The sequence below is a fragment of the Scyliorhinus canicula genome, chromosome 13 (assembly GCF_902713615.1).
Source record: "Scyliorhinus canicula chromosome 13, sScyCan1.1, whole genome shotgun sequence".
Classification (NCBI taxonomy): Eukaryota; Metazoa; Chordata; class Chondrichthyes; order Carcharhiniformes; family Scyliorhinidae; genus Scyliorhinus; species Scyliorhinus canicula.
The window spans coordinates 108,279,853-108,304,970 of NC_052158.1; the positions used below are offsets into that span (position 1 = coordinate 108,279,853).

Consider the following 25,118-nt stretch of genomic DNA (forward strand, 5'->3'; position numbering starts at 1 on the left):
TGTGTGGACCAGTGCTGAATGTCGCTCTGGCAAGGTCTCACAGGCTCAGTCTTTGAATCCCGGTAGTCAGGTGAATCTGGCGAATGTATATAGAATCAGGCGAACGCTGATCTGGGTCATGCCTAGTGAAGGCAAGATCCAGATCGGGACATCTTGCGAGACACGATATATTTTGGGTGTTGCAAATCCCCCGAGAGGCTTCTCCTGAGATTCAAAGGCCTTGTCCCGACACCAAGTCGGACGCGACGAGGCAGCTGAATCGTGCCCAAAATAAGAATTTAACAGACTGGAAAGTTGCTAAATTTGAAAGTTTCTGCAAAATATTCATAATTGGAGGAAATTCATAATTGCATGCATGTTCTGAATACCACCACTTCAAAATAAAACTACTAATCCATACCAACCCAAAGTGAGATGATAGAAAAGAAAAACTGCCATAGTATGACAGGCTTTTCTGGTCAAACCATAAACCAGATGAAAGACTTTTATTACGCTTCGTTACCTTTTTCCTTTATCCCCGAGCAATTCCTTTACTACAGATAGAGGAATCTAGGGTTTGACAGTGAATATTAGCAGGCAATTTGACGACAGGTACATCAGAATGAAGTGTGATCCTGTTCCTATCTGACTTCTACAGAGCATGGATCACTGAGCAACAATTAAAAGTGTGAATCCTGGGCCGGGATTCTCCCCTACCCGGTGGGGCGGGGGGTCCCGGCGTGTCGGAGTGGCGTGAACCACTCCGGCGTTGGGCCGCCCCAAAGGTGCGGAAATCTCTGCACCTTTAGGGGCCAAGCCCACACATTGAGGGGCTAGGCCCGCGCCGGAGTGGATCCCACTCCGCCGGCTGGCGTGAACGGCCTTTGGTGCCACACCAGCCAGGGAGAAAGGACTTCGCCGGCCGGTGTAAGTCCGCGCATGCGCCGGAGCGTCAGCAGCTGCTGACGTCATACCGGCGCATGCGCAGGGGAGGAGGTCTCTTCCGCCTCCACCATGGTGAAGACCGTGGCGAAGGCGGAAGAAAAAGAGTGCCCCCATGGCACAGGCCCGCCCGTCGATCGGTGGGACCCGATCGCGGGCCAGGCCACCGTGGGGGCACCCCCCGGGGTCAGATCGCCCTGCGCTCCCCCCCAGGACCCCAAAGCCCGCCCCCGCCGCCAATCCCGCCGGTCAGGTAGGTGGTTTAATCCGCGCCGGCGGGAGAGGCCTGTCAGCGGCGGGACTTCGGCCCATTGCGGGCCGGAGAATCGCTGCGCGGGGCCCGCCAACCGGCGCGATTCCCGCCACCGCCGAATCTCGGGGGGCGGAGAATTCGGGACACAGCAGGGGCTGGATTGACGCCGGCCCCGGGCAATTCTCCGACCCGGCGGGGGGTCGCAGAATCCCGCCCCAGGAGTTGTACTACTCCAGAGTCTTCAGCACAAAAATCTAGGTTAACACTGCAGTGCAGTCCTTAGGGGGTGCTGCACTGTCAATGGTGCCATCTTTAAGATAAGGATTTAAACTATAGTCCCATATACCTTCTCATGGCACTATTTCAAAGCACAGGGTCGGAGTTTCTCCAGATGTATTAGATAGTATTATCCAATAATCAATATCACTAATAATAATAATAATCTTCATTAGTGTCATAAGTATGCTTACATTAACACTGCAATGAAGTTATTGTAAAAAGCCCCTTGTCGCCACACTGTGGTGTCTGTTCAGGGTACACTGAGAGAAATAAGAATGTCCAACTCACCTAACAAGGACTTGCAGGCCGGGGGGTACCCTGCGCGGGTGCTGGGCGGAGGAGGCGGGGTTGGCGGCTTCGGAGACCCAAACACCATTTAAAAATGGTGTTCCAATTTTGCACTACGTTGAGGAGTTCTGGTGATTGGAGCTCCTATGGACGTTCGCTATGGGACGTTCTTCCCATTTAGTTAAATTGTGCCCGTAGAATTTTTTCACCACTGGGGAGCTGAACTGAGATCGGCCCGTCATTTTGAAAGGGTGCCCCAATCTCCAAGTGAGCTTGAGGGACACCCCACCCATGGGCAATGTTACCCCCACATACATTGGCACAACCCCACAGCTCGGCAAGTGAGGACACCACACTGTGGAGGTTCCTGGGGTCTCCCCTCTTCAGGCTCCCCATAGGCACCCTTCCCTTCCAAGACCAGCCATCACCTCCCCCAACCTCTCAGAGTTCCCTACTTAATTGCCATGTACACCCCGCAACCCTCCTTTCACATGCATCCTCCCCGCCCTGAGACCCTGACCATTGGCAGTGCCACCTGGGCACCCTTGCACAGCCATTCTGGCACCTGGGCAGTGCTCTTGCCAGTTTGGCAGTGCCAGGGTGGCAGTGCCAATGTGCCTGAAGTTCAAAGGGAGGGCCAGGGGGCAAGTGTGCATCATTCCTGACCACCCAGGGGTATATGATGGCCCGGGAGACCCTCTGGGTGTCGATCCATCTGTTTCACGTTTATGTGGACCAATACTGAACGGCGCCCGGCTGCAGCCTCGCTGCGGAGGCCGGTAGAATCCGGGAGGCCAGTAGATCATGGGTACGGGCGCTTAATTAGATTTAAATCCTACTTAGGCATGTGCCGTTTGGTCATGTCCCTTTTGGGATGCCTTGGGACTTGGGTAGATCCTGCGAGGCGTGAAGGCTGCCGGAAAGCTCTCCCGGCCACATTGTGCTCTTGTTCAAGTGCAAGGTGGCCACAAAATCGCTCACCTAGTGCCTGCTGTTTTATAGGAAATGCAGCAGCCACCTTATGCACAGCGTGCTCCCATGAGTGACAAGTGATAATGAACAGATACTCTGGGTGAGATCTACAAGCTGCTCATGCAGGCGGGTTTTTCCAGTTCTCCCGATGGAGAAACCCCACCACTGGGTTTTTTAGATTGGATCCACTGGGAAATCCCATTGACAGTGGTGGGACCAGAAGATCATGCCACCGGCCAATGGCGGGCCACCTCCGGTGCCGTGAAATACACTGTGGGGAGGCTGGAGAATCTCGTCCTTTGTTTTGGTTAGCACTGTTGCTTCACAGCGCCAGGGTCCCAGGTTCGATTCCTGACTTGGGTCACTGTCTGTGTGGAGTCTGCACGTTCTCCCCGTGTCTGTGTGGGTTTCCTCCAGGTGCTTTGGTTTCCTCACACAAGTCCCGAAAGACGTGCTGTTAGGTAATTTGGACATTCTGAATTCTCCCTCAGTGTACCTGAACAAGCGCCGGAATGTGGCGACCAGGGGCTTTTTACAGTAACTTCATTGCAGTGTTAATGTAAGCCTACTTGTGACACTAACAAAGATTATTCTTATTATCTCCGTAACTCCACCTAATCTACACATCTCTGGACACTAAGGAGCAATGTGGTATGGCCAATCTACCTAACCTGCACATCTTTGGACTGGGGGAAGAAACCGGAGCACCCAAAGGAAACCCACGCAGACACGAGGAGAAAGTGAAATCCAAGGGCGAATTGAGCCCAGGTCCCTGGATTTGCAAGGCAGCAATGCTAACCACTTCTTATGAGGAGAGGTTTAGTAGGTTGGACTGTCCTCATTGGGAATTTAGAAGAATGAGACGACCTTATTGAGACATCCAGGATTCGTAGGGGACTTGACAAGGCAGATGCTAACAGGGAGGGCCTAGGGCCAGAGGGTAGAATCTCAGAGTTAAGGGTTGCCCATTTAAGACAGAGTTGAGGAGGAATTGTTTCTCTCAGAGTAGTGAATCTGTGGCATTCTTTACCGCAGAGAGCTGTAGAAGCTGGATCATTAAATATGTTCAAGTCAGATTTTTAGTCAGTAAGGGAATCAAGGGTTATCAGGTTAAGGTGGGAAAGTGGAGTTGAGGATTGATCTAATTGAATGGCAGAGCGGACTCGATAGACCAAATGGCCTACATTTGCTCCTACGAGTTATGGTGTTAAAATTGATGCTTCCAAAATATCCAAAATTCCTTCAGTATTGTAATGAAGTGTTAGCCTTGATTATGTCCTCATGTTCTGGAGAGGGGCTTCAATCCCTAAACATCTGACACAGAAGGTGGAATGCTACCACTGAGGTAAACTGAGATTGTAAATTTTATTTAAGCTGTTAAAGTGATTGAAAAAAATAAAACATTTTGTTACAAAACATTTTTCTCATATAACTTGAATAAAAGCACAACCATAAAAATGCAATTAATAATTTCCTCCAATACACAACACACAATTCATAAAGCAGTTGACCAGCAATGTTTACACTATGGTGCAATATTTTTCTCAATTCCCATCATCATTTATGTCTACCTGTTGTATATGTTAAAAGGTATAAAAGTCACGCCCCATACATATAAGGTCTAAGAAACAGGGTGACTCAACACTGATCTTGGATTGCAGAGGATCCAGAAGACACCAGCACCTACAAGGGAAATTAGGGAAGGCAATAAATGCTGGTTTAGCCAGCGATGCCCACATCCCATGAATGAACAAATCCAAGAGAATAAGAAGTGCTTTCTTGTGTGCATCATTGCAGAAATGGCAGTTCAAGCAGGTGGATACAAAGCACATTAAAACCTTAAGGTGGGAGACCATCTCCAGGGAGATGATTTACAAATATTGGAGTCTTACTGAGTATGATACAAGTTCAGCCTTAGAATACTAATTAGAGTAACTGAAGTTTTGATTACATCATTTTCCACACTAGATTAATTTTCATTTAAGAACTAGGAGCAGGAGTAGTCCATCTGGCCCTTCGAGCCTGCACCAACATTCAATGAGATCATGGCTGATCTTTTGTGGACTCAGCTCCACTTTCCTGCCCGAACACCATACTCCTTTATTCTTCAAAAAACCATCTATCTTTATCTCAAAAAACTATCTATCTTTATCTTTATTTGATACTTAATCTTTTCCAAATCAGCAAAAATCACCTTATTCTATCTGTAAGATCAACAAGCTACAAGTTAAAATGCTACTACTATGTAATAGTTGAATTGGAAGCCTTTGTAAGAATTAACATGGATACATCAGTAATAACGAATGATAACTGGTATCATTTTTAGCAAGGTGACAAGTAGCAAAAAAACCAATTTCATTGTTTGACACCTTCAAGTTGCTGAACATAAATATAAAGTAAGATTAGTTACCTTTGATATGGTCCTCCTTATTCTTCAAATGTAGTTTATCCACCATGTACCTTAGGATATGCCTATTTTTTTCTGGGAGTGATGGCAAAAATCAATAGACCAGTGCCCCTTGGAGGGGTTTTACACTCGGTGAAATCATAACAGAATCAACTAACTTCCCTTAATACTCTAAAATAAAAAAGGCCTGCCCACGGACCAGTCCTCAGTACTTTGAGAATGAATTGAAGGCATTGTTACTTGGAGAAGGAAACAATAACAAAGTTAAATAACAATAAGTATACTTGAAATAAGAGTCAGAAATAGTAGAGGAGGATGTGTACAAGATATGTCGAAGATAAATTGCATTCAAAGAACCAGGATGATCATCCAGAAGGTAGGTTTTGTCTTTCTTTTTTTCTTTTGTTTTCCCTTCACATTCCTTACATCCTCAGCCTACCCATCTTCAGCTGCTTTGTCAATGACTTCCCCTCCATCATAATGTCACTACATTCATTCAACTCCATTCAAACCTTTCTCTGAAAATGAAGCAGTCCATGCCAGCCCATGATATAATCCTGGAAAATATCCAGGTTTGACCTGACAAATGCAGGCAATACTTATTACAGAAATGCCAGAAAGTATTATATTCAACCATAAAGTATAGCCATCTGCCCATGATGTACAGCAGCAGCAGAACTATAGCAGAATCGCTACATTATCAATATCTCAAGCATTGCTCAGAAGCTTAAATGGACAAATCAGACCAACACAATGGCTACAAGAATACATAATACTGGTGTATTGCTTTTAGTTTACTTCTTGATCCACTATGTACAAGACTCAAGATGAGGAATATGATAGACTATTTGCCAGGAAGATTGGAGCAACAAATACTCAGTAATTCAGAAGACAGCAATCTGCCTCATCTAATTCCCCTGCCTATGTGCTGTCATAACTGACTAAGCTTTACTTTGATATCACCTCCCAACGTAACAACTTCTACCTCCAAGCAGCAATGTCATGGGAATATTATCACCTGAAAATTCCCCTCCAAATCATAAGTTATGCTGGTTAAAGATAAGGACATAGGAAATACAAACAGGGGTATGTTGGTTTGCCCTTCGAGCCTGCTCAGTCATTTGATAAGATACCGCTTGGTAATCTACTTTCACTCTACCATCCCACACTATCCCCCAACAGCCAAAATGTATCAATCTTTGTTTTTAATGTGTTCAACGAACACCCAATGGAGTAAGGAATTCCTAAGATTCACAACCCTCCCTAAATCGTCAAACCCTTATTCTGAAACTGTGACCCCTAGTTCTGGACTTTCTAACCAGGGGAAATATCTACCCAGCATATCCCCTGTCAAATCCCTTAAGAGTTGTATATGTTTCAGGCAGCATGGTAGCGCAGTGGTTAGCACTGCTTCCTCACGCCACCAAGGTCCCAGGCCCCTGTGGAGTTTGCACATTGTCCCCGTGTTTGCGTAGGTTTCGCCCCCACAACCCAAAGATGTGCAGGGTAGGTGGACTGGCCATGCTGAATTGACCCTTAATTGGAAAAAATTAATTGGGTACTCTAAATTTATTTTTAAAAAATAAATAAAATGTATATGTTTCAATTAAATCACTTTTAATTTTTCTTTATTCTAGAGAATGTGGGTTACTCATTCTCTCCTCATAGGTCAATTTTCTCAATGTGATAATGTTCCTTAATTGCTGTTGGGTCAAAGTCATGAAATTCCCTAACTCATGCAAACAAATGGCAAAAAAAAACATGATCCTCAAAAGGCAACAAAGGATAGGCAATAAATGTAGCCCTGCCAGCTTTGCCCCACATCACAACTAAATCAGGCCTTGCAATTGGGGGCAGGGTTACTTTAATTTAAGGTTAAGATTGCCTTATGAATCAATTCACAAGAGAGTAACTTCAGATAAAAGTTCACAGAGTTGTACTTATTAAAAGGTATTAATATTAATCAAATGTATTCCGTTGAAAACAGAATCTAAAGAAAATCTATTAATGTTAACTCATGAAGATCGTTGTGTCATGAACTGGCCTTATCAATCCTTAAAGATAAACATTCCACAGTCCTTTGCTTTGTGAAGTAACCTGAAGTTTTATTATTAGAAATTACAATTAATTTGCTTCATCATTTAATCCTATAAAATGTAAAAGCACAGAAAATGTATCTTCAATCACTGGTGATATTAGCTTTGAGGCTTGGAGTAAATAAATATTGCAAATACATTTTGTTGAATTATAATATGTTAAGAGTAAAATACTCTACACCATGAAACAAATGTCATCCATTTGATGCTGAATATTTTGAGGGTATTTTCTACATTAACCACTACAGGCGAAAACTTTTATTTGACAGTTTGTTTCTCTTAACTAAACCATCTGTGCCAAATTATGGAAAGTGATGAGTTTAACTGACATTCTAAAAAAATGAATCCAATTTAGGAAGAATTATTTAGGAAAAATGGATCAGCTTTTGGTTGCTGGCCATTTAAAGCAAACAATTTATATTATGCAGAAATTATATAACGCTCTTCGAGAAGCTCACAATACTTGCTGTCTGCAATGTTATTTACTAATCACAGCAAAGTCACCAGAACCACAGTTTAGCACTGATACAGACCTGAAATTAGTCTATTAAATCTTACATAAAACAAGCTGATCCTCCATTCTGAAATAAAGGATGGCTCAAAACCATTCGTAAAAATCTTTTCCACAAGTGCTAAGAGACCAATCATTGTAATAGAAATACCACTACAATCAGGAAACAAATCCATGATGTGGGGAAAAAATGAAGCAGAAGCAGGCCTTCCACTGAAAGGAGCGTAAACTTTTCCTTACAGCACTCCTGCATCTCTTCAATCTGCTTCCCATAGAGGAGTTTCTTGTCATAGGGGAAATCTAAGGAAACTTATAGGGGGATGATAATTCTGATGCTTCCAAGATTGAGATATACAGGTAGAAATATATCTTGGGCAGTTCAACGAAACTCTTCTGTTATATGTTGTTCCCAATATCAATTTACATTGACTTTAATGGAACGGAACATGTGGCCCACGTGATACCATTCGGGCCAAATTTCTAACTCATGTCATGAAATTGTAGGTATATCAAACAAGGGTATGCTCTAAATCAATAGTATTTGGGTCTACTCAGGAGATGCCAAGAAGCAATTTATCTCAGGTCTCCTTATTGCTTTGTAAATCAAAAGATTACAATGGACTTTAAAATCACCAAGTGAATCAGCAGACTGAACTACTGCGATAGTATGAGATACATTGGAGCAGTAGTTGAAACCAAAATGAAATTTATGAAGCCAACATCCACCAATAAAGCAATTTTTTCTATGACAAAAGGTTGTATCAGACAGCACACTTCAGCTAATTGCCTGGGATCTTTGACTTCAAGCAGGACATCAAGATATATTTCTTCATTTCTTCAATAACTTTCATGATTACTTCAACTGCACCTTCCCTGTGATCTCTAAAACTGGGAAGCATGATATTATCCAAAAAAAACCTCCAAATCACACACCACATTACCTTGGGAAAATACTGTTCCTTCATACCAATCTTGGAGTTTCACAACCTACATCAGTGTTCTACAAAGTCGGGGGTGCGACCCGCGGATGGGTCGCGGGCGGGTGTTGAGAGGGTCGCGGAGCCGTTGTCTGCGGCGCTCCCAATCGCGCAAATCCCCACGCAGCAGCCGGCTTTTCATAACGCTGGCTGCAAGCGGCCGCGACCATGTTAAAAAACAAATTCGGCAGCATTGCGCACGATGATCGGCACGCATGCGCAGTGCGGCCGCTATTTTTTTTTAAACGGTTGCAGCTTTATGTTTCACAAGTTCTGTAGTGGTTTTTATTCAGTTATTCGTTTATTTTATTCATTTGATTTTTTTTTTCATTTATTTTATTCATTTTATTTGTTTTACAAGTTCGGGGGGGTTAATTCATTTTTTTCATTTATTTTATTCATTTCATTTTTTTTTACAAGTTCGGGGGAGGGGGTTTATTCATTTTTTTCATTTATTTTACAGATTTTTTTAACAAGTTCGGGGGGGGGGGTTTATTAATTTTTTTCATTTATTTTATTCATTTCATTTTTTTTTACAAGTTCGGGTGGGGGCGGGGGGGTTTATTTGATAAAACTTTACAAGAAAAAAATTCAGAACTTTGGACAGATGGAGACTCCATACTTTCCGACACCAGAAGGCTTCACCTTCATCCAACAGGTTCCATTGGAGGAGCGTGTACGAGGGCAAAAGGGACCCAAAACCATTTCCTCCATTTTTGGCAGCAGCAACAAGGTAAGAGAAAATGGTGGGTCGCGCAGGTCGGCCGGCGTGGGTCGCGAAGGTCGGCCGGCGTGTGACGCGAAGGTCGGCTGGGTTGGGTCCCGAAGGTTGGCCGGTTGGTAAAAATGGGTCCTCGGAAAAAAAGTTTGAAGAACACTGAACTCTGTGTAGGCACCAGAACTTCAGAGGTTCAAGGAGAAGACCTTCTCAGGACAATTAATAATAATCGCTTATTTTCACAAGTAGGCTTCAATTAAGTGACTGTGAAAAGCCCCTAGGGCAACTAGGAATAGATAATAAATGTAGTCTTGCCAATATGTCCCAATATCAAGATTTTTTAAATCCATAAATATCAAGTAAATCAGTAGTGTTCAAAAATACGTTTAAGTCACAATTATGAATTGTAGTAATCGCAGTTCTTAGGTCAGAAAATGTCATTGGGTTATGCCTTTTAAGAAATCAAATCAAAAATGCTTAGAAATTACTAACTGGAATATTGTGGCAGATAGTCCAAACTGCATTGTACTGGACACTGTTTTACATCTCCTGGCATTAAGGTTTTAATGAACAAATTAGAGAAATGTGTCTCAACTGAAAATGGTGACTGGCTTCCATTCTGGTCATCCCGATCTCCCCAAGACTGATGCTCTTGAAATGGATCAGCCTCACTCACAATTAAGTTCAATGACTGCTTTAAAAGACAGAACTTTCTCAACATTAATTAACTATGCTTCTCTTCAGATTAGATTTCAGAGATTTTAATCCTTAAATGAATGAAATCCCAATGAATGAAAATTATTCAAATTTTCTCTGCCTTCAGAGAGAATGAACCACTTCTGCACACTCAAAATCTGAGCCCAAGTATGGGAATAAATATCAACATACTTGTCGTGTGAAAGGTTACATTGAAGATATCTCACAGAAGAACTGAATCAAAAGTTTCAAAAGCTGGAACTGGGTAATTACAAACCAGAAAATACTTCACAGAAGCCTTTCCTACTGAAAGGGTTCAGAAAACAGCTCCAATGCTGCTGGCAAAAATGAGGACAGAAACATTGCTGTGGAATGGCTTTCTGTGCAATGTGCACTTATGGTGGGTGGGGTTTGGGGGGCTGGTCGAGATTAAAAAATTCAAAACTCTCAAGAGGGCACTGTTCCAATGATTGGCTGCTGGCTGGATAGGACTGTCCTAAGGTATGTAGAGGATGAACGCATGAGGAAGAATCACCTTTGTCTGTAGACAGTAAAAGAAACAACTGATATTTAGATGCCTATCATTGAAACAAAATTTCTTTAGGTTTCTATGTTTATAGGTGAAATATCTATTTACTTTTTCAAAATTATGATGGAACTATAACAGAGAGTAAATGTTGTACAAAAATGTAACACAATAAAAATCCTGTTATAGAATTCTTAGTTGTTAGCATACATACGAAAGTGAATTGGATTTCTGGGCCTCGGCTAGCCGTAGTCTCTTGGCATGGTTCTTTCCTTGATAATGTGCCTGTGCCACAGCTGGGGAGCTAAAAGAGGCATCACAGAGTTTGCAGTAGTCATTTGCTGTGGCCAGTATCACACGACCTGCTGTCTTGGAGGACCCTGACTGAATGGAAAATAACATCCATCAATAATTCACAAACATAAAGGGGGAAAATGATGAATGTTAAGTCTGCAGAGAGATCCTGTGCATAAAAGAAAACCACAATAACTGTTACTCTTTATTCTTGCATTGCATAGGTAGCAAAGTCCAAATGAGGCAACATTCCAATATTCTAGTTATTAAAAAATTGCAATGTTTTCAGAATTAGGTACTGTAAATGAATTTATATCACTTTTGTGTCAATATGTAACCACTTTTGATAAGTATACGATTCTATCATGCTATGTAAAATATAAGTTTGTGTCAAGTCCAAGTTACAAAGTGCACCAATGGGCTCTCTGAGGGCAAGGTTGGAATAATTTCTCTTCTTTTATCAATATGTATGCAGTTAACCTCCTTTTATTTAATACAAAGCTGGGTCGACACCAACAGAACAGCCCCCACTGTCAGAACACTCTCCCCGAACCAGTATTTCTGAATGTGGCTTTTGACAAGGTTTTAAACAGTGAGCTGCAGTACACTATATCCCAGCCAGACATCACAAATAAGCTATTTTGATGGAGCTTTGCCCAATAGCAGGATATCTGAAAAGTTCAATCTTGTTATTCATTTTTGCTGAATTTCTGTGGAATAATATTCTACTACCAAAACAAAGGACTGGAGCTTTCTCATAATTTACTGGTGGATATCTTCTATTAGTTTGAATCATCAGAAAAGATTCAGAGATGCATAGCTGATCAGGAGGAATGGACATGGAAAGTGAATTTTCAGAAAATTACAGTATGTGCCAATTCCCAAAGAAAGTTAGCCAAAGGATAAGTGTGAAAATGAATTGCTGTCAAACCCATCAGACAACCAAAGGACCACAACTTTGGAATCCTAAATAAGACTGCACCTACTTTGGGGGTCCAAGACATCACCATAAATGTACTACAGCCGAAAACATAAAAGATTCCGGCCAGGATTTTTAGGATTTTGGCCGATTCCTGACTTTATCTTGTCCAATAGCAGACACACACACACACGGGAGAGTGCAGGGGCAGTGGAGCAAGGGAATTTAGAATGGAGGTTAGCATCACAGGTAGCTGAGGTTTATCAGAAGCGAAGTAGAAAAGCCAATTTGATATAAAATTGAATTAAAGCTTACTGCAGCACTTCAGCATGTAATTCAGGGTGACAGTTAGTGCAGGATGTGCTTTTTTCCAGATCAGACATTAAACTAAAGTCTCATCTGTTCTTTCACCTGAACATGCAAGGGCCAATTATTTTTTTTCCTCAAGAAGTGTTGGAAGTTCTTCCATACATTCTGGCCAATATTCAGATTTAATCAACAACAGCATAAGATTAGTCATACATCTTTTGCTGTTTCTGGGATCTCATTCATTAAGTTCCAAAACAAGACTGATCTCCCTTCAAAATTAATTCATACCAAGGCCTGTCTGCTGATTCACATGAGAAGGGCAGCACGGTAGCACAGTGGTTAGCACTGTTGCTCCAAAGCGCCACGGTCCCGGGTTCGATTCCCGCTTGGGTCACTGTCTATGCGGAGTCTGCTCGTTCTCCCTGTGTCTGCGTGGGCTTCCTCTGGGTGCTCCGGTTTCCTCCCACAAGCCCCGAAAGATGTGCTGTTAGGTGAATTGGGCTTTCTGAATTCTCCCTGTGTACCCAAACAGGTGCCGGAGTGTGGCGACCAGCGGATTTTCACAGTAACCTCATTGCTGTGTTAATGTGAGCCTACTTGTGACAATAATAAAGATTATTATTAACGGAGTTACTAACTAGTGCCATACTTTGTCAGACAGGCAATCAGCATCGCATTACCACTCCATGCCCAATTAGATACAATAAATTTCTTCCATGCCTGACTCGCCCAACCTTCTGACAGATCAGATGAGATCCAGGAAGCGTAGCACTCCTTGAGGCTCAGCTTCGAAGTCCAGCTTGTCGAATTGAAAAAGGACCGGGGGGGGGGGGGGGGGGGGGGGGGGGGGAATTGGAGGTATTGGTTGGGTATGGGGATAAGGGCAGGCCCGCGATGTGGAGGAGTCCCATGTGAGTAGTAGGAATCCCATGGGGATCAGGGGGATGTGGTATACTGTGGGGCAAGTGGGTCGGTGGATGGAGTCTTGTGGCAGGGGTCAGTCTGGTTCTCTACAATAGTTACCCTTTTAAGAACTTTTAATTCTTATAACTTTTTCTTTTTTTTTGAAAAACATTTTATTAAGGCATTTCTATATATATATATATATACATCAAACACAACCATAAAAAAAAAGCAAACAGGAATACAAATAATCAAAACAAATAAATGTCTAACCACCCGCTCCCATAAGCAAGTTTTATCTTCTCCAGCCTGAGGAACTCTGCCAAGCCGCTCACCCAATCCCCCGGTTTCGGCGGTACCAGGTCCCGCCATTCCAATAAAATCCGTCTCAGGGCTACCAGGGAGGCGAAGGTCAGGACATCGGCCTCTCTCACCCCTAAACTCCCGGGTCTTCTGACACTCCAAAGATCGCCACTTCCAGACTCGGTACCACCTTCACTCCGAAGATCTCTGACATAACATCGGGGAATCCCCGCCAAAATTTCCCATGCTTCGGACAGGCCCAAAACATGTGGACATGATTCGCGGGCCCACCCACTCACCGCCCATACCTATCCTCCACCGCTTCAAAAAACCTGCTCATCCTAGCCACAGTCATGTAAACCACTTTAAACTGAATAAGGCTAAGCCTAGCACATGACGAGTGTGCATTCACCCTCCTCAAAGCCTCCTCCCACAGCCCAGCCCCCACCTTCCTCCCTAACTCTTCCTCCCACTTACGCTTCACAGTCCCAATCGGTGCTCCCTCCCAGTCCATCAACTCCTAATAAATTTCTGAAACTCTACCCTCACCTACCACTGTTTTTGTCACCACCATGTCCTGCAGCCCCTCAGGTGCTGCCGCCACTGTCCCCACACCCTCAGGGCCGCCACCACTACTGGGTTTGTGGAGTATCTGGCCAGCGAGAATGGAAGAGGCAACAGTGCCCCTAAACACAAATCCTTACAAGAGGGCTGCCTCCATCTGCTCCCATACCGACCCCTTCCCCACCACCTACTTCTTGACCATGGTTATATTCGCCATCAAGTAATAATTCATCTAGTTTGGGAGAGCCAGCCCGCCCTCCTCGACCCTGGTGCAGCAGCACCTTCTTCACCCGTGGAACTTTACCCACCCAAACAAACCCCAAAATCAGTGCATTCACCCTCCTAAAAAACGCCTTAGGAATGAAGATCAGGAGATTCTGGAACACAAGTAAGAATCTTGGGAGAACCGTCATCTTCACCGATTGCACCCATCCTGCCAACGACAGCGGGAGCACATCCCACCTCCTAAAATCCCTCTTGAACTGTTCCACCAACCGAGCCAGATTCAATAATGCAGCCGCTCCCACCCTCACACCACCTGAATGCTCAAATTCCGAAAGCTCGCCACCATTACTCTAAACGGAAATTCCCCAACCTTCTCTCCTGCTCCTCACTTGGATCGGAAAAACCTCGCTCTTCCCCATATTCTTTTTTTTTTTAAATTTTTTTATTAAGGTTTTGCAAAACTTTTCGTAATAAATAGTAATAATTTTAACACAGCAAATTAGAGTGAACATTAACATAGTGCAGAAAGAGAATATACAATAGCAATTAACTAGACGTTACCCCACACGCCTCAGTCTTCCCACACCCTCCCAACGGAGCACTCACACCCCGCCCCCCCTATGGATCGCTGCTGCTGCTGACTTTTTAATTTTCCCCGAGAAGTCAACGGATGGTATTATGCCCCTGCTTAACAGCAGCAGCTCTGTACACTTGGCAAAGTTATTTACACACATATGTAGGCATCCGTTCGTGGTGTTGTCCCTTGCTTCTCCCGGACGGAGTTCGCTGCCGTTGTCGTCTCATGCGCACTTCCGCCTCTGCGGCCATCCCGTCTTCCCCGTTTTCTCTGTTCCTGTGGATGCCAAGTTTGTTAACGTTTCCCTGCCTCCTCCTCCCCCTCCTTGGCTCTCCTCTGTTGTTCCTTGTCTCTTCCCTCTACCCCCCTTCTCCCCGCTTCTGGCCCCCCAGGTTTAGCTGTCCCGCCCCCCTCTCCCGGTCTATCTCTCCCTCTAATGCTTTGGCTACTTTCCCGTTTCCCTTCCCCATATTCAATTTGTACCCCGAGAACAGACCACATTCTTCCAATATGCCCATAATCCCAATAACTTCCGAAGGATATGATATAGAGCAGTAAATCATCCACGTACGACAAGACCCTATGCTCCACCATCCCCCCCGCACTATCCCCTGGCAATCCCTTGACGCTCTCAGCACCATTGCCAATAGCTCAGTAGCCAAGGCAAAGAGCAATGGGGAGAGTGGGCATCCTTGCCTCGTCCCCCGGTGCAACTTGAAATACTCCAAACAAACCTAGGGCTTTCGCACAATAGCTCTCGGTGCCCGGTACAACTGCCGGACCTAATCCACTAACCCCTTCCAAACCCAAATCGCCCCAATACCTTCCACAAATAGTCCCACTCCACCCGGTCTACATCCAAGGCGACCACCACCTCCACACTTTGTCCCTCCAGGGGCATCATTATAACATTTAACAACTGGCTGATGTTAGCCGATAGTTGCCTCCCCTTAACAAACCCCGTCTGGCCCTCTCCTACTACCCCAGGCACACAGTCCTCAATCCTTGAGGCTAGGATCTTGGCCAGCAACCTAGCGTCCACATTTAATAGTAAGTTGGGCCAGTAAAGTCCACACTGCTTTGAATCACACAGATTTCACAGAATTTACAGTGCAGAAGGAGGCCATTCGGCACATCTGCACCAGTCCTTGGAAAGAACACCCTACCTAAGCCCACACCTCCACCCTATCCCGACCCTAACCCATAACACCACCATGCCTTTTTTGGACACTAAGGGCAATTTAGCAAAGGCAATCCACCTACCCCTGCACATTTTTGGACTGTGGGAATCCTTATCCCTTTTTAAAATTAAGGAGATTGAGGCTTGTGATAACTGAGGGAGGAGCACCCCCTGCTCCCTTGCCTCATTGAACGCCCTTACCAGCAGGGGCCCAAGTCCCCAGAAAATATCTTATATAATTCCACCGGGAACCCATTCGGGCCTGTGGCCTTCCCCGCTTGCATCGCCCCCATACCTTCCAAGACCTCCACCAGCCCAATGGGGGCTCCCAGTCCATCCACCAGGTTCTCCGCCACCCTAGGGAACTCAAACCCATCCAAAAAATACCTTATTCCTTCCACCCCGGCAGGGGGTTTTGACTCATATAGTCCCTTCTAAAATTCCCCGAACACCCCATTCACTCCCACCAGGTCCAAAACCGTATGCTCCCTCCTATCCTTCACCTTTCCAATCTCCCGTGCCGCCTCCTGCTTCCTCAATTGATATGCTAACATCCTACTAATTTTTACCCATATTCATAGACCGCCCATCCTAGTCCTCCTCAACTGCCTTACCACCTTACAAGTGAATATCAGTCCAAACTCCATCTGAAGTTTCTGTCGCTCCCTCAACAACCCCGACTACCTCCTATCCACCTGCAGAATCTCATCCACTACCTCGCCATTCCACCCTCCCCTTAATCCCGATTCACCTGCAACTCCACCAATGTGGCGCGTGGTCCTAAACCACAACCGCTGAGTACACCGAACCGACCACCCCCGTCAACAACATCCTATCCATCACAAAATAGTCAATCCGGGAGTACACCCAATGTACATGAGAAAACATAAATTCCTGTGCCCTCAGCCTCCCAAACCTCCACGGGTCCATTCCTCCCATACGCTCCATAAACCCCGCTGGGTCGGAGAATCGCTGGGGGTCGGCGTCAATTCCGCCCCCACCGGCCTCCGAATTCTCCAACCCCCCAAAAGTCGCCGAGGTATGAATCGCGCTGCCCGCCTTGGAGAATGGCGGAGACTGGCACGACGCTATGGACGCCGGGGCTGCCCAAATTCTCCCGGCCGGATGGGCAGAAGTCCCGCCGATGTGACCATGGGTCACACCGGCATAAATTGAACCACCTATATAACGCCGTCAACCAGTGCTGATGGTTGACACCGGACAGCGAGTAGGTAGGTCACGGCGTGGGGTGGCCGCAGGAGAAGAGATGGCGTGGTCGCAGGGGTTGTGTGTGTGGAGGGGGTGTGTGTGTGTATGTGTGTCTGTGTGTGGTGGGGGGGGGGGGGGGGGGTGGTCGGGGGGGGGTGTGGTGGGGGGTGGCGGGGTATGAGCGGGTGTGTGGTTGGGGTGAGGTGGAGGGGGGGGTGGATGGGGGGGGGGGGAAGAGCCGGGGTGATGGGGCGAGTGCCGGGGAAGGGGGAGACGGTGAGTGCCAGGGTGAGGGGGCGAGTGCCGGGGAGGGGAGAGAGGGCGAGTGCCGGGGTGAGGGGGCGAGTGCCGGGGTGAGGGGGCGAGTGCCGGGGTGAGGGGGTGAGTGCCGGGAAGGGGCAAGTGCCAGGGTGAGGGGGCGAGTGCCAGGGTGAGGGGGCGAGTGCCAGGGTGAGGGGGGAGAGGGCGAGTGCCGGGGTGAGGGGGCGAGTGCCGGGGTGAGAGGGCGAGTGCCGGGGAGGGGGCGAATACCGGGGTGAGGGGGCGAGTGACAGGGAGGGAGCGAGTGCCGGGAAGGGGGGAGAGGGCGAGTGCCGCGGAGGGGGGAGAAGACGAGGGAGGTCATGCCAGCTTCCAACAGACGCGACCATGCAGCCCATGGCATCTGGCTGCAGGGGGGAGGAGGCACGGGCAATGCTGACATGTCGTCATTCCTCCCCCCCCCCCACTGAAGGCCGTTATGTTTGCTGATCAGCCAGCGATGTTGGCCGCAGTGGCGGCAGCCGCACTTCTACATGTTGCCCTAGAGGAGGAGCGTGCCAGGGAAGCGGATGGAGGCTGCCGCAGAGGGGGGAGTAGAGGAGCAGCAGGACGAGGCGCAGAACTCCCCAGATGAGGAAGATGGGGGCAATGGTCAAGACAGACGGGCTGGACATGGACGGGAGGCTGCCCACCGTTACCGGCTGGGCCAGCGGGCACAGGAAAGGCTGATAGCCGCCCGGTTCATTGACTAGGGGGGCGTGGGAATCACCGAGTATGGGCACAGATCACACACCACGACACCAGCCGACCACCCTCACCTCCCTACCCACCCACCACCAACACCCTCACTCCCCCACCCACCCACCACCAACACCCTCACCACCCCCACCCACCCACCACCAACCACCCCCACCCCAGCCGCATGCACACCACCCCTCCATTGCACATCCACCTGCGGCACAACCGGCCGGTGGAAGCGGCTATTGCAGGCCATGGAGGATGATGACAACCCGCTCTGCGTTGAGCTCTGGGCTCTACATCGTTGGACAATGTCTGACCCATGGCCACAGTACCACCCTCCACCCGGACCATCCCTGCATGCGGCCGTGACACTGCAGCGCACTGCCCCGTCCTCTGCCCGGGGGAATGGCGAGGGTGACCCGGGAGCAGGGAGGGCACATTCACCTGGGGCCGACGTAATACCACCCCTCACGCACACTGGCTCTCAACGCACACGACACCCCCGCACGCTTCGGACAGAGCAAAGGCAGGTTCTGTAGGTGTGAAAGTGATTTTAATAACAAACAGTCCATACATGAACCCTAGCCCCTATAACACGTCTGTGCCCTGCACCCCTGCCAACTTACTCAGTGTCTAATTGTTTGGCCTTATGGGCCCTTTGACTACGTCTAGGTGGTTCCCCAGATGGTACAACAGAACTGGAGGTGGACTCCTGTGATTCCTGCCCTATGACTTGGGGTCCCTTTGGCGGCTGTTTCCTGGGGCGGCCCGGCCTAGCTGGGCCAGGCTGCGGCTCGGGCGACTGGGATGGCGAGCTGCCAGCCTGTCCTGCCCGTTGCCCACCAGATGCACCTGGGACGGAAGCGGGGGAGTCCGAGGTGTTGCGGTGTTCCGGAGCCTCCCCTACAGGGGGACCCGGAACAGGCCCCTGCACTTCCTCCTCATCCCTCGGGGTAGCCGATGGCCCCTGGGCCTCTACATGGGTTGGGGATGTGAACGGACCGACCATCCGATGCCCCCCGACACCTGGTGCTGCCAGTCCAGGAGGCTCGCCCTGGTATCGACAAGAGTCTGCAAGTTTGCAGCCATGGAGCTCAGGGAGTAGGCCATCCCTGTCTGTGTCTGGGCGACGCCGGCCAGCACCTGAGCAATGGCGCCGATGCCCCTAGCGATGGCCTGCTGAGGCTGGGCCACTGCCTGCTGAGACTGGGCCACTGCCTGCAGAGACTGGACCATGGCCTGCTGAGAATGGGCCACGGCGTTGAGCGCCTCCGCCATCTGCCGCTGGCTCATAGCTTCCTGTGAGAGGGCAGCCATATCCTGGGCCACAGACGCCGCCTGCACGGAAAGCCCCAGGCCTTGCATACTGCTTCCCATGTCTGACACTGTCGCACCCATTGCCTCCACCGAGGACGCCACCTGTGTGGTGTCAGCCTGGGTGGCATGCATGCCCGGCACCACTCCCAGCTCCTGGACGCGGGTGCACTCCTCCACCTGCATCTGCAGCCACCGCAAGCCAGCCGTCACCCCTTCGATCATCCCTGGTTCCGTGACTGCATCGGGTCTGTGGTTGGGTGTGGTAATTCCAAGAACCCGGGACCCGTCTGGGCGGCAGGTGGTTGCTGGGGCCGGCCTGCCCTCCGACCGCCCGGCCCCTCGGCTGCTCCCAACTCCACCTGCTGTACCGGTACGGCTGTGTTGTGCGCACCAGTGAGTGTACCAGAAGCCTCATCGCTGAAGTCCCCAACCGAGGTGAGTGTCTCTGCGATGGTGGAGGGTCTCTGTTGGAGATAGCAGTGCCGTTGTAGCGTGATCATCGTCCTACCCAGAGTCCATGGTCCCCTGGGGTGGTGGTTCCTCTATGTCAGTGTGTCGGTATCATGTGTGTCGGTGTCTCGGGTAGGGCTGTCCTGGGTCGTGGTGTCCTGGCTAGGGGTGTCCTGGGTAGGGATGTCCTGAGTAGGGGTGTCCTTGGTAGGGGTGTCTTGGGTAGGGGTGTCCTGGGTAGGGGTGTCCTGGCTTGGCTGCGACGGGGGCCTGTGGCTGCCCCCCTCGTCGCTGGGTGTCGCACCCCTGCGCCGCCGCACTCACACGAGACGGGGGCATCGTCTCCCTGTTGCTCTGCACCTGTCCCTGCCTCGTGGCCACCCTGGGGCATCCTGGGGGTGCCGCATGCCAGAGAGGCCAGGTCTCTCCCTGTCTCGTGGCCGTCCTGGGGGCGTCGCATGCCGGAGGGGCCGTGTCTCTTCCTGTGTCGTGGTCGTCCTGGGGCATCCTGAGGGCGGTTGGCATCCGCGGGGTCGGGTGCCACGACGTTTGGTCCTGCAATACACAATACGGCATGCATGGTTAGACACACAGGTGGTTATTGGGGGATATGGGGGAGGGAGGATATGGGGGAGGCGGGCTATGGGGAAGGGGGGAAAATGGGGGAGGGGGGAATATGGGGGAGGGGGTATATGGGGGAGGGGGTATATGGGGGAGCGTATATGGGGGAGCGAATATGGGGGAGCGTATATGGGGGAGCGTATATGGGGGAGCGTATATGGGGGAGGGGGGTATGGGGGGCATGGCGGAAGGGGGACGGGCCGTGGGGGGTCTCACTTGGTGGTGCGCCCCCGACCTCTGCATCGGCAACCTCCCGGTCCTCGGGTCCGCCTGCCAGTTCCAAGGCCCTCTCCTCATGAACGGTGAGTGGTCTCTCATCAGCTAGGCCCCCTCCGGTCCCCTCACGCTCCCTGTTGTTGTGTGCGCGCTTCTCCTGTGGGGAGGCGGGTGGGTAGGTGGCAGGGATAAAGGGCAACAGTGTTAGGCAGGGATATACATGAAGGCCAGCGGTTGTGCGTATATTGGCAGACGTGCGCAGCACATTAGGGTTAGGGTTAGAGTTAGCTGCACCTGGGGGTGTGCCGCACATCGGAGGGGGGGTACTCATCCTGGCTGCCCTGACAACGTCATTCACCTTCTTGTGGCACTGGACGCCTGTCCTTGGTGTTATAGCCACAGCGCTGACGACCTCTGCCACCTCCCTCCAGAGACGCCGGCTGAGGCATGGGGCAACCCTGCGGCCGTGTCCAGGGTACAGGGCCTCCTTCCTTTGCTCTACTGTGTCCAGGAGTGCCTCGATGTTGCACTCCTGGAACCTTGGAGCTGCGCGGCGGGGCTGCCATCTTGTCGGGTCTCCGGAGGGGGGGGGGCGTCTTTTGTGCTGTTACGCCGTGCATCCGTGGCGGGTGACGCCGTTGCGAATGGCGTCATGCCGCTACTAGCCCATTCCAGGCCGGAGAATTTGCGCCGTTTGGGGGGGGGGGGGGGGGGGGGGGCGACGCCGGGGTGATCCGCAACGTTTTTGGCGCTGGGTTCCGGCGATCACGGCGATTATGGGAGAATCCCGCCCTACATCTTTCCACTTCGAGGCATGAACATTCACCAACATCACCGACATCCCCTCCAATTTCCCAATCACCAATTCCCAATCACCTGTCACTATGTTCCCCACTTTAAGCGCTACTCGCTTATTTATCAAGACCATCACCCCCCTCGTCTTCAAATCTAATCCTGAATGAAAGACATGATCTACCCACCCTTTCCTGAGCCTAGTTTGATCCCCGATCTGCAGGTGTGTTTCCTGCAAGAATGCCACATCCGCCTTTAAGCTCCTCAAATGCGCGAACACACGGGACCTCTTGACCGGCCCATTCAACCCTCTCACATTCCATGTGGTCAGCCTACTTGTTCAACCATAGCCCTGCCTCAGCCTCGTGTGCGAGGTTGGAGCTGATACAGTTGAAAGTCGTACATAGGGCACACCTCACAAAATCAAAGATGGGCCGGATGTTTGAGGGAGGTGGAAGATGTTTGTGAGTGATGTGGGAGGGGGGCCGCAAACACGTTCATATGTTTGGTCCTGCCTGAATCTGGAAATGTGGTATTCAGTACAATCTCGGGGTCTTGCACATGTATGCGAAATCTTGAGTTTTATTCTTTTAGCTGGTAACTGGGATTTCAAAATTTGTCTACATCAAACAAAAAATTACTGGCCCTGAACCAGCTGATAACACACTTGAAATACAAGTTCCTTCATTTTTATTTTTTTTTTTTAAATTTAGAGTGCCCAATTTTTCCAATTAAGGGGCAATTTAGCCTGGCCAATCCACCTACCCTGCACATCTTTTTGGGTTGTGGGGGTGAAACCCACGCAAACACGGGGAGAATGTGCAAACTCCACACGGACAGTGACCCAGGGCCGGGATTCGAACCCGGGTCCTCAGCGCCGTAGGCAGCAATGCTAACCACTGTGCCACCGTGCTGCCCTAAGTTCCTTCATTTTTAAAAACATCATAAGAAGGTATATTCTATAATCCGATTTACTCAATGCAGATTAATGCTGATTGCCTAAACTTTTGTCCATAAATAAAACAAGCAACTGTCAGACAGATGACTGCCCTTGGTCTTGACTGCATAGATATACCACTAGAGATCTGTAAACACCGCCAGGAAAAAAGACCAACAAGAATTCATGTAAAGTTTTAGCACCATTTCCTGAGATACCTAACAGACACTCTGAGGTATAACTTTTACACACAGTCAAAGGACTGCCCATTCTATCCAAATGTCAAACCATGCAAAATGGATCTATCATCATACTGTGACGCTTTTTAACACAGGAAAGCCAAACGAATAGCAGTGGATAGCAATGAAAAATTAAAAACACATTAGGAATTCATGGTTTTGAATGTTTGGACAATTTCTAAAAATAAGTTTGAAATATTCTATGTTTAATTTTTAAAATCTAACTATTTAATTTTTCATAACCTTGGACAGCCATTGATATGTAGAATTAGAATTTTCCAGGTGATTGACAGGCTGCAATGGTTGTCAAATTGATCATCAGCATGCCAAACAATACTGAGCAAGTTAATATTGAGCAGAAAGTTCCAACAACACCAATGCTATATTTGTGAAGTTAACTCACAGGAGTAAATCCTTTCCTCAGATGTTTACAAAATTCTCTATATATACTCTTGCCAATTGTCAAGGCATTTTCTTTACAGCATTTGTGCTCTTTGAGCTCTGGTGTGAAGCCTCTTCCACTTTGAAATAAACTGTGCTTTCCATTAAAAGATGATCATCTGATGCACATTGCACTTTAGATGCCATTCTAGGAAATGCTTTGAGGAACTGTTGACATGTTTCTAAGTGTCTCTAGTATCTCTTCCATCTCCTCCTCACCTGTTTCTTTCAAAAAGGGTCTCTTTAGCAGCTTTGCTTTGTGATTCATAAAGAAAATGGAAATAAGATAGGCATACCTTGAGCAACTAAGAATTTCTTCAACATCCAGCTCCCATATCTTGTTGCAAGAGCTTTGCTATAGAAGTTGTCCTGATGAACTACATTAATATGCACTACATTATTGTCAGTAATAAGCCACATCTTTTGTTTAAAGTGCTTGCTGGATATAATCTTCTTTCAAAAGTTAAATTAGCTGGATTATTTCACAAGCAAAAAGGATTACCTAGGTTGAACAACTTGCACTCTGAGCAAGTAAGGTATTTGTGAGGAATTCACAACAGATTATGCAGCTATGTGAATGCTATATCACTGTAACTAAATTAAGCGATCTGTTTTCCCAAACAGATTTAGTGGGGGCACAGCAATATCTTTGGGTATGAAGGTGCATAAGGTTCAGGCAGTTCTTACTCCAATCAAGCCTCCCAAGTTTTACATTTACCTCTTATCTTTACATTGTTACACACATTTTGAGTTGCTGATACAATAGCAATATTGAAGTATCATCATTGGTCCATTGGTAGCGTGCTTGCCTCTGAATCACAAGTCATGGGTTCAAGCTCCACTCCAAAGATTTGACTACATAATCTATGCTGATGATTCAGTGTGGTACTGAGAAAGTATGTACTGCACTGCTAGAGGTACTGTTTATCAGCAGACGCATTACATTGAAGCCCAATCTGTCCTTGGGTGTAAAAGTTCCCATGGTGCTTTGAAGAGTTGAACCTTGCAACCAATATCACTGAAATCAGAATATCAAGTTTCTTCTTGATATCCAATTTTAATGCCAAGGCAATGTGTTAAGAATTTGCAAGAGTACAAATAAGTAGTCTTACCCCCTTCTATAATTAGATATTGCTCTAAGGTTAGCAGTTTGTCTGAGGTATGAACAAGACACACGTGAATGGCTGCTTGTATTTGTTCCTGATCACACTATTCAGAAACCTATCTGTACATGTCAGGTGATTTAACACCTAATACAATATTGGCCCTCCAGTACTTTGGGATATCCTTAGTACATGAACGGTGCTTCATGCAAGTTCTTTATTTTCAAAATTGCCATGAGTGGTGGAAAATTGACTGCACAATCACAGTATTATTGCATATAGTTAAAGTAAATTACAATGGTGACAACTGAATTATACAGCTTTGCAGGAAACAAATAATAATTATAATTTTCAGTCATTTTTTTCACATCTGGATGTTCTCCTATTAGCATATATTTACATTACCTGGGATGCTGGTGGATGGAGTTGTGTGCCTGGCTGATCTACAAAATGAGTCAATTTGGGAGCAGCCACACATTGATGCCCAGCATAGTAATTACGAAGTTTCTTTGAGTGGTTTTTACCCTAAACAAAACAAATTTTAACAAATTATTTGGGTAGAGAGAACAGACACTATGTTATGAATTTATATGTTGTGACACTATACTCACAAAAATATCTTCACCTGTATATAACAAAACATTATACGGCTGGTTTAGCTCACTCGGCTAAATCGCTGGCTTTTAAAGCAGACCAAGCAGGCCAGCATCATGGTTCGATTCCCGTACCAGCCTCCCCGGACAGGCGCCGGAATGTGGCGACTAGGGGCTTTTCACAGTAACTTCATTGAAGCCTACTCGTGACAATAAGCGATTTTCATTTCATTTCATAAATAAATAAATATTGTGTTGCCTCTGTCATATTTGTCCTGCT

At 47.6% G+C, this 25,118-nt stretch overlaps 1 protein-coding gene across 2 annotated transcripts in view; it reads right to left on the reverse strand.

The window, feature by feature from the left end:
• The window catches only part of zmat3 (zinc finger, matrin-type 3), an 85,124-nt gene that overhangs the window by 17,758 nt on the left and 42,248 nt on the right, over positions 1–25,118 (reverse strand). For both annotated transcript variants that reach the window (XM_038817260.1, XM_038817259.1), the window contains 2 exons: positions 24,651–24,770; positions 10,859–11,028 (listed from right to left, as the gene is read on the reverse strand). In XM_038817260.1, the coding sequence (XP_038673188.1) occupies positions 10,859–11,028; positions 24,651–24,770 (290 nt within the window). The remainder of the gene's footprint in view (positions 1–10,858; positions 11,029–24,650; positions 24,771–25,118) is intronic.